This window comes from Pipistrellus kuhlii, unplaced genomic scaffold, assembly GCF_014108245.1.
Source record: "Pipistrellus kuhlii isolate mPipKuh1 unplaced genomic scaffold, mPipKuh1.p scaffold_m20_p_41, whole genome shotgun sequence".
In the NCBI taxonomy this organism is placed as follows: Eukaryota; Metazoa; Chordata; class Mammalia; order Chiroptera; family Vespertilionidae; genus Pipistrellus; species Pipistrellus kuhlii.
Genome location: NW_023425542.1, coordinates 2061330 through 2075242, shown reverse-complemented (window position 1 = coordinate 2075242; position 13913 = coordinate 2061330). Strand labels below are relative to the sequence as shown.

The 13913-nt window shown below is 50.7% G+C and overlaps 1 protein-coding gene across 1 annotated transcript; it reads right to left on the bottom strand.

The window, feature by feature from the left end:
- Positions 1–8032: 8032 nt before the first annotated feature.
- Positions 8033–13701, bottom strand: HSP90AA1 (heat shock protein 90 alpha family class A member 1). The gene is made up of 11 exons (XM_036411696.2): positions 13547–13701; positions 12872–13033; positions 12391–12757; positions 11919–12052; positions 11007–11315; positions 10685–10850; positions 10325–10515; positions 10072–10219; positions 9599–9867; positions 9045–9378; positions 8033–8789 (listed from the first exon to the last, which is right to left on the bottom strand). The coding sequence occupies exons 2-11, from the start codon at positions 13031–13033 to the stop codon at positions 8680–8682; spliced, it is 2190 nt and encodes a 729-aa protein (XP_036267589.1). The 5' UTR covers positions 13547–13701; the 3' UTR covers positions 8033–8679.
- Positions 13702–13913: the final 212 nt, after the last annotated feature.

Genomic DNA, 13913 nt, shown 5'->3' with positions numbered 1-13913 from the left:
ACTCCTCCCAGCGCGGTGTGGAAGAGGACTCGCTGTGCTCAGGGGAGGTGGGCAGGCCTTTCCCTCAGGCTTTCTGCCCCTGACACACAGGCCCGCCCCAGCGGCTGAGCCTTCCCGGGCCAGCAGCTGGGAGAGCAGGCGCTTGTGAGGGCGGTGCTCCCGAGGAGACACACAGACCATGGACACACACACACACACACACACCACAGACACACATACCACACAGGCATTAACATACAGACACATACACACCACACAGACACATACACACACAGAGACACACACCACACATACACACAGAGACAAGTACATACCACACACATACACACATGCCACACAGAGAGACATAACACACATACACACCAACACACCACACATACGTACAGACACACACCACACGTACACATGCACATACATGCACACTACACACCACACGGACACACAGGCATACAAACACCACACAGAGACACACACAACACACATACACCCCAAGTAGACATGCTAGTACACATCATACAGAGACAGGCACACACACACCAAACACACAGAGAGACACACACACACACACACACACACGCTATGTCCTTCACACACTTGTGACAAGAGCCCATCCTGACGTGAACACCTTTGTCGCCTCCGCAGCCAGGGGGCCGGGGGTCGGGCTGGGACACAGTCACGTGTGACCGCCCAGAGGAAGTGGGGGCAGACATGACCCGGCCTGCCTGCAGGGTACTCACAGGGGAACGGGCACACTCATTGGCGAGGCTGGCTCTTCAGGGGACAGCGAGGCCTGGGTTTGGTGCACAAATCACAGGCTCTTTCTTCCTCCCTTTTTCCCAGGGTTGATTTTTAAGAGGAACGCCTTCCTATCAGACGTGGCATTATTGTGAGCAGACACGTTTTTGTACAATTATTCTGAGATGTAACCAATTAAACAAGCATTGACAGTGAATTTTCCCCCAATCCTGCAGCCTCCGGTCCCTGTGCCGCTGAATAACAGCCAGAACGTGAAGCTCCCGTTCCAGACACGAGGCCGGGCTGTAGGGACCGGCCCGCTGGCCGCCGTTTACCTGGTGTTTGCGGGCGCTCCTCTCCTCCGGGCCTGCGCTCCCAGCAGAATCCATCCGCTCACAGGGTCCTGCACCCAAACAGAGGAGGCCGCTTGCGGGAGGAGGCACAGGGCACGGGAGCACAACGCCCAGGGAACATTTCTTGTCTCAAACCCCTTTCCCAAACTTCTCTCATGACGAGAATCACCTGGTGGAGTTGTTAAAATACAGATTCCTGGATCCCAAAAATTCCAGTTTAGCACTTCTTAGTTGGGATTCAGGAATCTGTAGGTTAACAACTCCACCAGGTGATTCTCGTCATGAGAGAAGTTTGGGAAACACTGGCTCAGAGGAAGCCGCAGGTGACACCAATATTCTGGAGACTCCGGAGGCGCTCCCCAGCAGGTGCTCATGGCCGCCCTCAGCCCGGTGCCAGGAGTCCTGCTGGGGTGCGGGGGGCGGGCGGGGGGCGCAGGCGGCTCTGAAGGCAAAGCAGGGGCAGCCCGAGCCCCACGCCGTCTCCTGGGCGTGCGTGCATGCGTGTGTGCGTGCGTGTGTGTGTCTGTCTGTCTGTCTGTCTGTGTATGGGGTGTGTCTCTGTGTGTGTCTATGTGTGGGGTGTGTGCCTGTGTGTGCCTGTGTGTGCCTGTGTCTGTGTGTGTCTGTGCGTGTGTGGGGTGTGTGTCTGTGTGTGTGTCTGTGTGTGTGTCTGTCTGTGTGTGGGGTGTGTGTCTCTGTGTTTGTGTGTGTGTGTGTGTGTGTGTGTGTGTGTGGGGGGTGTGTGTGTCTGTGTGTGTGTCTGTGTCATCTTGTGTCTCTGTGTGTGTGTGTCTGTGTGTGTCTGTGTGTGTGTGTCTGTGTGTGTGTGTCTGTGTGTGGGGGGGTGTGGAAGCCCGCTGGGGATGCCTGCCTGTCCCCCACCTCACACCTGTCCCATCAGCCTGCAGAGGATGGGGTCCTCCTCGCTCCTCACGCTCAGGCAGGGGCTCCCTCGCCGTTGGGGGTGGGGTGAGGTGGCGATGTCCTCACTCCAGGGGCAGGGACACCCCCTTCTGCGGGGACATCCTCTCTCCCGCGGGGCAGGGGCTGGGCGGCCTCAGGACCCCTTCCTTCTGGAGGAGGCACCCCCTCCTCCCCCGGCGCCCGGGGGCCGCCGCAGGGGCAGCGCGTCGGCGGGGCGGCACGTGGCCCGCGCCGGGCCTGCCGGGCCTGGAGCTCCGGGGCGGCAAGGAGCTGGGGCGCGAGGGCGGCTCCGCTGGGGGTGCTGCTCCTCAGGGGCCCCAGGGTCCGCAGAGGCGCTGTCCCTCAGGGGGCCCCGGGGTGCTGACTCGGAGCAGCGGGCCGGGCCGCAGGGCGGACCTACCTTCTGAGCGGCAGGTCCATGTTGTGCCGGAGGGCGCCTGCCCGCGGCCGGAAGGACGGCCGGCGGCCAGACCTGCGTGTGACGTCACAGGCGCCTCCATGGCAACGGAACGGCCGCACCTGGGTCCCTCCTCCCGTTGGGCCGGCCGTGGGTGCTCCTCGTGGGGCCAGCGGGGCTCTTTTTAGGGCCTGATTTCCCCACAAAACCTCGAGTGACTCCCCTCGGGCCCTGGGCGTTCCCAGCCCTTTCCCTTGGCCTCGCGCTCGCCGCCTGAGAACCAGCCCGCGCCTGGGCAGCAGCCGGGCCCACTCCTCCCAAGCCCCCTCCTCTCCCACTGCCCACAGCTCTGTCTTCGGCCGGAGAGGGGCCCCTCACCCCGCCTCCATCCCCCCCCTAGCTTAACCTTAGCGGCTTGGTTTGACACCTCCTCCAGGAAGCCTTCCTTGGTTTCCAGAATCCTCCGAGCGCCCCCTGCAGGCCAGACCAGCCTCCCTAGAAGCTGCCTGTGGGTTTCTACGCGGCTCTTTGGCCTGAGCATCCCAGGGAAGTTCACTCTCCTCCACCTCCAGCACAGTAACTGCTCAACCATATATGTTGAATGAGTGATGAACTGGTGATTTAAAGATGCCACATATAATGTTAGCTGCTTGGCCACATTATCATTATTATTATTATTATTATTATTATTATTACCAAATTTTGAAGTCAGGAAGTGTGGCTCCTCCAACTTTGTTTTCAAGATGGTTTAGTTCTTCTGGCTCCCTTGTGTTTCCATGTGAATTTTAGAATCAGCTTGTCAGTTTCTGGAAATTGTGTCAGCGGGGATTTTGACAAGGACTGTGTTGAATCTGAGGTACACACAGACACACACCACACACACACACACACACGGAATGTCTTTTCTTTTATTATGTCTTAACACATTTTTGTGGCTTTTAGAGCATGAGTCACATTTCTTTTAAATTTATTTCTAAGTATTTTTATGCTATTATAAAAATAGAACTGTTTTATTTTTGGATTGTTCCTTGTGAGTGTATAGAAATATAACTGATTTTTTAAATGTTATTATTGATTTTAGAGAGAGTAAGGAAGAGGGAGAGATAGAAACATCACTGATGAGCCCTGGCTGGTTTGGCTCAGTGGAAGAGCAGCGGCCTGCAGACTCAAGGGTCCCGGGTTCAATTCCAGTCAAGGCCATGTGCCTTGGTTGCGGGCACATCCCCAGTAGGGGGTGTGCAGGAGACAGCTGATCGGTGTTTCTCTCTCATCGATGCTTCTAACTCTCTATCCCTCTCCCTTCCTCTCTGTGAAAAAATCAGAGAGAAACATGGGCTGCCACCTGCATACCCCCTACTGGGGATCAAGCCTGCAACCCAGGCATATGCTTTGACTGGACCTCTTGGTGCATGGAATGATGCTCAACCCACTGAGCAACACTGGCTGGGCAATACAACTGATTTTTAAATATTGATCTTGGATCTTGCAATCTTATTGAACTTGTTCTAATAGAGGAGTGTGTGTGTGTGTGAAGTCCTTATGATTTTCTCTATAAAAGATCATGTCATCCACAAACAGAGATACTTTTTACTTCTTCCTGTCTAATCAGGGTGCCTTCTTTTCCTTTCTCTTGACCAATGGCTCTGGCTCTGACGTCCGGTGAGTGGTGAGAACTGGTGAGAATGAACATCCTTATTCTGACTTGTGCATTTCATCATACAAGCACCTGGTGTATGTCTGAGTTACAAAGACATATGTGCTAAGGAACAGATGAAAATGTGACAAAATCCAGGACGCACTTCAGAGAGCCAGGAGGAGGTTTTAGGGGCTGTGTCTCCATCCAGTCAGCTATGTAACAAGAGGGTAGCTGACCTGCCAATTCTTTTTCATTCTGACGTGTTAGGGTTGTTGTTTTTCTAATCTGGAATTAAAAAAAAAAGTGTTGGCCAAAGCCGGTTTGGCTCAGTGGTGGAGTGTTGGTCTGCGGACTGAAGTTCGATTCCGGTCAAGGTCATGTACATTGGTTGCCGGCGCATCGCCGGTGGGGGGTGGGCAGGAGGCGGCTGGTCGATGTTTCTCTCTCATCGACATTTCTAGCTCTCTATCTCTCTCCCTTCCTCTCTGTAAAAAATCAATTAAAAAATATATATTAAAGCCAAAACCGGTTTGGCTCAGTGGCAGAGCATTGGTCTGCGGACGGAAAGGTCCCAGGTTCGATTCCAGTCAAGGGCATGTACATTGGTTGCGGGCACATCCCTGGTAGGGGGTGTGCAAGAGGCAGCTGGTTGATGTTTCTTTCTCAATGACGTTTCTAGCTCTCTTTCTCTCTCCCTTCCTCTCTGTAAAAAATCAATAAAATATATTTAAAAAAAAATATATATATATATATTTTTTTTTTTTTTTTTAAAGTGCTGCTTTTTGGACCCCCGTCCCAGCTCTAGAACACGCATTGCTCAAGCGTTGAAGCCCTAATGTACTTGCATAAGATGCTGTGTGTGTTGATCAGGCCGACACCCTGGGTGGACGATCTGCTCAGCTGGCTGGTCTGCTTATCACCATGGAATCTTCGTTCAGACTTGAATGCTGCTATTTATACGCTGTGACTCACGGGCTTCCTGGAACGTTCTTCCCAGGGAGGCGAAGCCATGTTCCTTCCTACAGAATGATCTGGAATCATACTTTCAAAGGTTGGAGCAGATCGTGAAGGCTTAGAACAAAAGCTTCCCAAATTACACAGTTATTTAAGCAAATGGCCATCCCCGTAGGAAGGGGGAAACACAACAGTTCTATATACCTGTTATTCATCCAACGCCACAGATAAGTCCCAGGCGCACTGGCTGGCGTGTCTGCCTTCCTGGGGACAGGCGGCAGGGAGGCAGGAGGGACCTCCAATGAATCGCCCCAGGACAATCGTGAGAAAATGCCACAAAGGCAGAGGCTTCAGGGGCTAAGGCCAGACAATGGGAGGGTTTAGCCTGGTCCTGGGGGCATGAGGCCCATCACAGGCAAGTGACTGCTTCATGAGATTTCTGTTTGGGATATGAAAAAGTTCTGGAAATAGGCTCTGGCTGGGTAGTTCAGTTGGTTAGAGCATCATTCCCAATACACCAAGGCTGTGGGTTTGATTCCCAGTCAGGGCACATGCAAGAAGCAACCAATGAATGCATGAATAAATGGAACAACAAATCAATCTCTCTTTCCCCTCCTCTCTCATACATTTTTTTTTTTTTTTTTTTTTTTTAGTTCTGGAAATAGCTACCGGTGATGGCTACACAACATCTTAAATGTAGTTAAATGCCACTGTACACTTAAAATGGTAAAATGTGTTTCCCGGGGCTGATGTTCAAGACACGCACAGTGATTTCTACCCTCCAGCTTTCTCATCAGACCGGCCACGTTCCTTCCCAAGAACGCACCCCCCAGGCTCTCCAGCCTGGCCATGAACCCGCCCTCATCCTGAAGGCTTCCTGCTCCCTTTGGTGAAATGAGGTCAGCTTCCTGTCAGGCGCTGGCGCCTCCCAGGCGCTGGCCCACACCCCGCCCCTGCTGGCTGTCCTTATACCTCTGCTGGGGTCCTCAGGGCCTCAGGGCAGCTGCCATTGCTGTTTATCTCTGCCCCCGCCCCAAACTGAACTGGGCTGGTTCTCAGCTGGATGTTCCTAGGAGTCTAGGAAAACTTCCCAGCGGAGTGAGGCTTAGGCTGGGGTTGCAGGAGGTTACACTCCAGGACCTTATCTGTGGCAGAAGTGAACCTGAGTAAAGTGACCTCATATGACGACAGGGAGGAAAGGTTCCACCTGAGGAGGGGTCTTGGGAAGTAATAGCTGTCCATTAGTGAGCACTTGCTGCTAAGCCCCCTTACCTAGAAAATGGCCAACAGCCTTGAAGGTACTGTCTCATTTACAAATGAGGTAGATGAAGGGGTCCAGCGACTTGCTCAAGGTCACCTTTGAATGCTTTTTTTTTTTTTTCCATTTGCTATTAGGCATAGTACACCATTAAATCTTCCCATTTTAAGCTCTATGGATTTTTATACACCATGTAATCACTTAAGTTTTTGGACACTCCCAAATGTCCCCTCTCGCCCCTCGACAATCAATCCCACTAGGCCTTCTGGCCCCAGCCACCCATTTACCCACTTTGATTCACTTTTGCTTTTTCTAGAATTATATAAAAATGAAATCACATAGTAGGTAGCTTTTTGACTGGGTCATTTCACTTAATGCTTTTCAGAACCCTTAAAACTATTGAGTTTTAAGGGTTCTGAAAACTGGTTCTGTTTTCAGAACCCTTAACACGGAACCAGTATGTTTACCTGGGTCTCAACTATTTTTTGTTGTGTCCAGGTGTTACAAAGCCTTTTTGTAAACTCATTTCAATTTAGTATGCTACTGTGAATGAACACCTAAAGATTTACTTGTGTTGCTAACATTCAATTGGTTTTTGTATATTGATCTTCTAGGACTGTGCTATATTCAGGTTATTAGTTCTCAGACCATCTTTGTGAATACATTTTACCTTTTTCAGCCTGTGCCTCTGCTTTCTCAGCACTCCCTACCCTCCTCCTCAGCAGGAGGGGCGGACAGGTGTGGTCACATTGGGTTTTAAAGCAGGGGAGTCTCCTGGTGGTTGGGCTGAGTGACCCTTGTGGGTGGTTCCCATCTCCAGCACAGGGGTTCCTGAGGACAGTGGAGACAGTACTTACCTACTTGCCATAAATGCTCGGGGACGGGGAGGGGTAGTGGGGTCAGGGTCAGATCCCTCAGTTGGCAAATTCCCTCAAGCGCCTGCTGTAGCTCCAAGCAAGTACACCCACTTCCTCCAGCTATAACCTCAGTAAACGCCAACAGCAGACAGACTGTGGGCTGTGGAGTTAAATGTGAGCTCAAATACTGACACCTCTAGTAATTCCTAAGAACCTCTGCCTCAGAGGACTTGGAGTAAATGCGATTGGTGTTCACCAGGCCACTAAGAACCTACTGAGCACTAGGGCACTGGCCTTTCCCAGGGTATGGACTCCCACGCTACCTTCCCCATCCGTCACTAACACCCTTTACAGGTGGTCTTACACTACAAACCCAAGTCCTGCATGGACCTACACCAATTCTTCTAAACAACTTCAGGACTGGAAGACTAGTTTGGCTATCACTGTCCCCAGTACTTAGAAGGGACCCTGGGTGTTTCCTCTGAGACCAATGATCATCCTCTTCCTACTGATACCAGCAGCTCTGCCACCTAGACATGCCTCTTCCTTGAGGCTCAATAAGCAACAGAAAAAAAAAAAAGGCAAGATTATCAGGGGGGATGACGGTAAGAAGATTTAGAAAAGAACTTTGAGATAATAAGGCCAAGGTCATAAAGGGGCTCTTTTTAGACTGCAACGTTTCAGAAATGCCACCGACATGCAACTTGGACATACCAATCCCAATGTACAATGTTCAGAGACCATATCAGACAGAAGGCGTGTTGCCTGATGACACCCTGAACCCTGGGAAGTCGCATAAGACTTGGGGCAATGTGAACATCCAGTATTTCCTCCCCTTGTGTAGGCAGGATGTGCATACCCAGTGCTGGTACATCAGCAACAGCCCCCAAATAAGACACTTTCACACAAAACTTTTCATTTTGTCTATATTTGCCATAACTTTTTAAAGCAGAATGTGATGAGCACGGCACTTCTATTCACAAAACTTGCTCTGAGTTACTGTCAGACGGCTTTACAACATGCCTAGGTAGCTTATATTCCTGCTATGCTACACAATCCTTTTCTTTGGAGACAAACCCTATGGGCAGTTACTACCATCGTGTCGGTCAGCTTAGCATACTAACTTCTAGAGCCATACATGCATTGGATAACTACAGGGGCGTCGGGCTCAAAAAGCAGATCTTCAGGGATGAAGGCCGTTTTAACCAGGAATCTCAGAACACTTTAGCAACAAAGATTTGGTCTACTTAGGAATCAGCTTGAGGTAAACACTTCAGACCACAAAGCTAACGAACATTAGGCTACACGTATCTTACAACAAAGAGAACCCCATTCTGTTAAAACAGGCCAACATGGAACTAGGAAAGAAAAAGGAGTCCGGCTTCAGTGCCTGAATATCAGTCTCATACACAGAGGGGGAAAGGAACCCGGTCTTCCCTTTAAGTAGTTGCCATGCCATACATATTTTCAGAATGTTAAAATAAAGGAAAAAGTCCTTGAAAATATATTATCCAAGGGAACGGAGGGGAAGGACTGAAGAGGAGGGGCAGGTGTTCTCCAGGCGCCTAGTCTACTTCCTCCATGCGCGAGGTGTCGTCGTCTCCTTCCAGGGGCGGCATCTCCTCCGTCACAGCAGCACTGCTCTCGTCAGCAGTGGGGTCATCTTCATCGATACCTTTTTGGAAATAAAAGCCATGTATTAATTTCTTAAAACCAACTAGCCTACTACTACTCCTGGCTTATAATCGCTCTCAACACTAAGCAATTATAGGGTATTTGAGTATCAGTCCCATTTCTTTTTCTTTATCCACCCTTCAATACGTTACTTTAGTTTCTCAAGTGGGATGGCATAATCCCAATTGTAAGCTAAAAGTTACACCCCCCCCCCTAACCACGTGGCAAGTTTCTCTTTCTGACAACACAGGCTTACCAAGACCGAGTTTGATCATCCTGTAGATCCTGTTAGCGTGGGTCTGGGGGTCTTCCAGACTGAAGCCAGAGGACAGGAGCGCAGTCTCATAGAGCAGGATGACCAGATCCTTCACAGACTTGTCATTCTTGTCTGCCTCCGCCTTCTGCCGTAAGGTCTCGATGATGGAATGGTCTGGGTTTATCTCCAGGTGTTTCTTTGCTGCCATGTAACCCATTGTTGAGTTATCTCTCAGGGCTTGAGCCTTCATGATTCTCTCCATGTTTGCTGTCCAGCCGTATGTGCTGGTGACAATGCAGCATGGGGATGTCACCAACCGGTTTGATACAACCACCTGTAATCAAAGTATTAAGCGTTACTATGTCTGGGGCTGGAAAGATTGTCATAACAACTTCTCAGCACCTGTGTCAGCTTTATTGTGAAGGGAAATCTAAGGAATCTGAAATATAATGTACTTAACTTTGGGGAGGAGGGGGGAAGGAGGGAGGGGAATATGGGATCTACCACCACTTCTAAGTGTCAAAAATTAGCAAAGGTAGGTAGAAGAAACACACCTTTTCTACTTTTTTCTCCAAGATGTCCTTCATGATTTTGCACAGGTTTTCAAACTTGGTTTTTTTCTCCTCCTGTTTCTTTTTCTCTTCTTCATCTTCTGGAAGTTCCAAGCCCTCTTTGGTAACTGACACTAAGGTCTTCCCCTCGAACTCCTTCAGCTGCTGCACACAGTACTCATCGATAGGCTCGATCATGTAGATCACTTCTAGGCCGTGCTTCCGCAGGCGCTCCACGAAGGCTGAGTTAGCCACCTGGTCCTTGGTCTCCCCTGTATTGAAGAATTGCTTTCAGACCTTCCACAAGGTTCCACCTCCCTTGGCTGTTCTTATCTGGTCAGAACTAACCACCACAGATAAGGCCAGCTCAGTTAACTTCCTTGCCTAGATCAACACCTATGAATGTACAGAGAGCGAGCGCCACAGACAGAAAACACGCAGCTCCTGCGAGGCTCTGAGCACCATGGTGACATTACCTGTGATGTAGTAGATGTGCTTCTGGTTCTCCTTCATTCTGGTGCAGTAGTCCTTGAGGGAGACCATCTCATCACCAGAGGCGGATGTGTAGTATCTTAATAGCTCAGAGAGCTTCTTCCGATTTTGAGAATCTTCATGAATTCCAAGCTGAAATATAACATTAGCTTTAGAAAAACTTTCTACATTGAAAAAAAATTAAAATTTGAGAAGCTAGTTTCATCATTACTAATGCTCAAATGTGTTTATACCAACCTTAATATTTTTGGAGAACTGCTCATAAAACTTTTTGTAGTTCTCCTTATCTTCTGCCAGTTCAGTGAAGAGTTCCAAGCATTTTTTGACCAAATTCTTTCTGATAACTTTCAAAATTTTGCTTTGTTGCAACATCTCCCGGGAAATATTTAGAGGGAGGTCCTCAGAGTCCACCACACCTCTAATGAAGTCTGAAAGAATATAAACACCAAAGTCACTCTAAGGACAAATCAATCAAATACGAGTAAGCCCCAAAACCCAAAGATGACACCACACCGCCCCCCCCCCCCCCCCCCCCGCTTAATTTAAGAATGACTTTACCCATGACAGTGGTCATTCTTCAAACCCAGCTCTACTTACTCAGGTACTCAGGGATCAGCTCCTCGCAGTTATCCATGATGAAAACTCTGCGAACATACAACTTAATGTTGTTCTTTTTCTTTCTGTTTTCAAACAGGTCAAAGGGAGCACGTCTTGGGACAAAAAGAAGGGCTCTGAATTCCAGCTGTCCTTCAACTGAAAAATGCTGTAATAAAACACATGCTAAGTCGTAATCAGTGGATAAACACTTGCAGTTCCCTAACTCAAAGTACTGTGGGAGAAGGGCTGGGATGAGAAAATGTAACTACTTCAGACATGCTGCAGAGGCAGACTGGTCTGGCCGGACTCGGCAGTCACTCACCTTCACTGCCAAGTGATCCTCCCAGTCATTGGTCAGGCTCTTGTAGAATTCCCCATATTCTTCATTAGTAATGTCATCAGGGTTTCTGGTCCAAATCGGCTTGGTTTTGTTCAGTTCTTCTTGATCGATGTACTTCTCCTTGATCTTCTTCTTCTTCTTCTTGTCACCATCCTTCTTTTCTTCTTCCTCTTCGTCAGAACCAACATCTTCAATTTCAGGCTTGTCTTCGGAATCCTTTTCTTCTTTTTCTTTCTCTTCCTTTTCTTCAGCCTCATCATCACTGACTTCTTTATCACGTTCCTTCTCCACCTGCAAAAAAAGTCACATTTTAGAATGAATGAAATTAACAAAATGAAGGCACAGACTCTATACCAAAGCCTAAATTAGCTGAGAAACATTAACCAAGCAACTTTCATGAATACTTGGTATTTTTAACTAAATACTAGAGGCCTGATGCACAAAATTTGTGCAAGAGTAGGTCTCCCTGGAATATTCTGTAAACCATTTGGGGGGGGTGTGTGTGTGTGTGTGTGTATGTATGTGTGTGGCAGTTTTTAAAATCAGTACTTTTTAATGAAACATGACCAAAAACCTGTCAGAGTTTTGAGATCCATTAAAATAAGAGTTTAATGAGGGGGTGGGGGAGAGTAAGGCCTTCCTTCCCCCGCCCAGCACCAGTTTCCCTCTGGCACCCAAGACCCAGGGAGGGACCCAGGCTTTCCTAGTAGCAGGAGGTCCTATCTAATTAGCACATTATGCTTTTATTATTATAGATAGCCCTGGGTACCCTGGCAGTTAAAGAATTTCAGACTAACCCAGTAACTACAGGAAGTTTGGGTCTTTGCCTTAAATCTTAAATGATTAAATAAACATTTTAATTCAGTCCCTTTGGTTGTCTGCATGGAAACTTACAAAGAGAGTAATGGGGTAGCCAATAAACTGGGAGTGTTTCTTCACGATCTCTTTGATCCTTCTCTCCTCCAAGTACTCCGTCTGGTCCTCTTTCAGGTGCAGGATAACCTTTGTGCCACGGCCCATGGGTTCCCCTGGGAGAGAAGCAGGGAAACCAATTCAATGCCAATCTCAATGGCCAAATCCGGGTAAGAAACTACAATCTATTCAGCTCTCATCGGCCATACCTAACACTTTTTAAACAACTTTACAAAGCAAGCTTTACTGCTGTTCCTGGATAGAGCCAGTCCCACAGCAGTTAACTGCCTCACCCAAGATAAATAACCTCAATTATTAGGCTATTATATCGCCACTCACCAGCTCACTCCCCAACGTCAGGCAAATTTCACAGCCTCTTTGGGGCCCACTCCCCACACCCCCCTACCTCCAAGGCCACTGGCTTACCCAGCAAATTGTGCCCTCAGGTGCCTACCTACGTCAGTCCTAACTGTGAAGGATCCTCCTGCGGAAGACTCCCAGGCATACTGCTCGTCATCGTTGTGTTTGGTGATCACGGTCACTTTCTCAGCAACCAAATAAGCTGAATAGAACCCGACACCAAACTGGCCAATCATCGAGATATCTGCACCAGCCTGCAGAGCCTCCATGAACGCCTTGGTCCCGGACTTGGCGATAGTGCCCAGGTTATTGATCAAATCGGCCTTCGTCATCCCGATCCCAGTATCCACAATAGTGAGGGTTCGGTCCTGCTTGTTTGGAATGAGATTGATGTGCAGCTCTTTCCCAGAGTCTAGTTTACTGGGATCTGTCAGACTTTCGTATCTGATCTTGTCCAGAGCCTAACAAAAGAAAAAAGTCGTATGTACATACACACGTCGTTAAAACACAAGAGCCCCAGATGGTGAAATTACGCTCAAACCAAAACCCAACTCTGCAGGGAAAAGGCCACTTACATCGGATGAGTTTGAAATAAGCTCCCTCAGGAAGATCTCCTTATTTGAGTAGAAAGTATTGATGATCAGGGACATCAACTGGGCAATTTCTGCCTGGAAGGCAAACGTCTCCACTTCCTCCTCCTCCATCGGGTGGTCGTGGGTCTGGGTCTCCTCAGGCATCTGCAAGCGACCCCGTCACAGCCCGTTGGAACCGCGCACATCACGTCCCCAGCAGCGCTGCGGCCGCCCCGTGTTTGGGGCTTTATTTCGGGGACACGGGGGCCGCGGGGCCACGCAAACAGGAGGCCGCCGACAAAGGGATGACCTCATTCCAAGCCGCGCCGCTCGCGGGGCGCGCGCCGCCACCCGGGCCCGAGTCGCTTGCAGGCCGCGGGCAACCGGCGCCGCCTCACCGCGGCTCGAACCCGCGGCCCGGGTCCCGGGAGAGGCCTTCCGGACGGGGGCGGCCCTCCCTGCCGCAGGGTCCCCGGCCGCACCGCCTTTCCCGAAGCGGGCGCGGGCCCGCGGCAGGCCCAGGCCTCCACCGCGCACCGAGCCGGCCCGGCACCCGCGGGGCCGAGGGGCTCCGGGTCGGGCCCCCGCAGCCCGCCGCCCCGCGCGCGCCCGGGATCCCCCCTGAGAGCTCCACGTCCTCCGCCGCCGCCCCCAAGAGGTCCCCAGACACCCCCTCACCTTGGCTGAAGGGTCCGCGAAGGATCCGCAGCGACTACGCACGAGGACGCAGAATCAACTGGCGCACGGCGCCCGCTCCTCCTTATATAGACGCGGGCCCGCCCTGCGCGCGCGGCGCCTTTCCAGAAGCCTCCGGAACCTTCCGGAAGAGCCCTCCCCAACTGCAGCCGCGGCCGCGCGCCTGCGCATGCGCCCTGGCCGCCGCCAGCGCCGCCCCCACCCAACCGACGCCGCTGCGCGCCTGCGCGGCCCAGAACTCTCGGGAAGGTCTCGCGCCCGCGGGGCCGCCGGCCCAGCCCTGCCCCGCCCCCTCCGCTTTGCGCGCGCGCGTGTGGGCGGTAATCCGCAGGCCCCGGGCGGGGGGAGG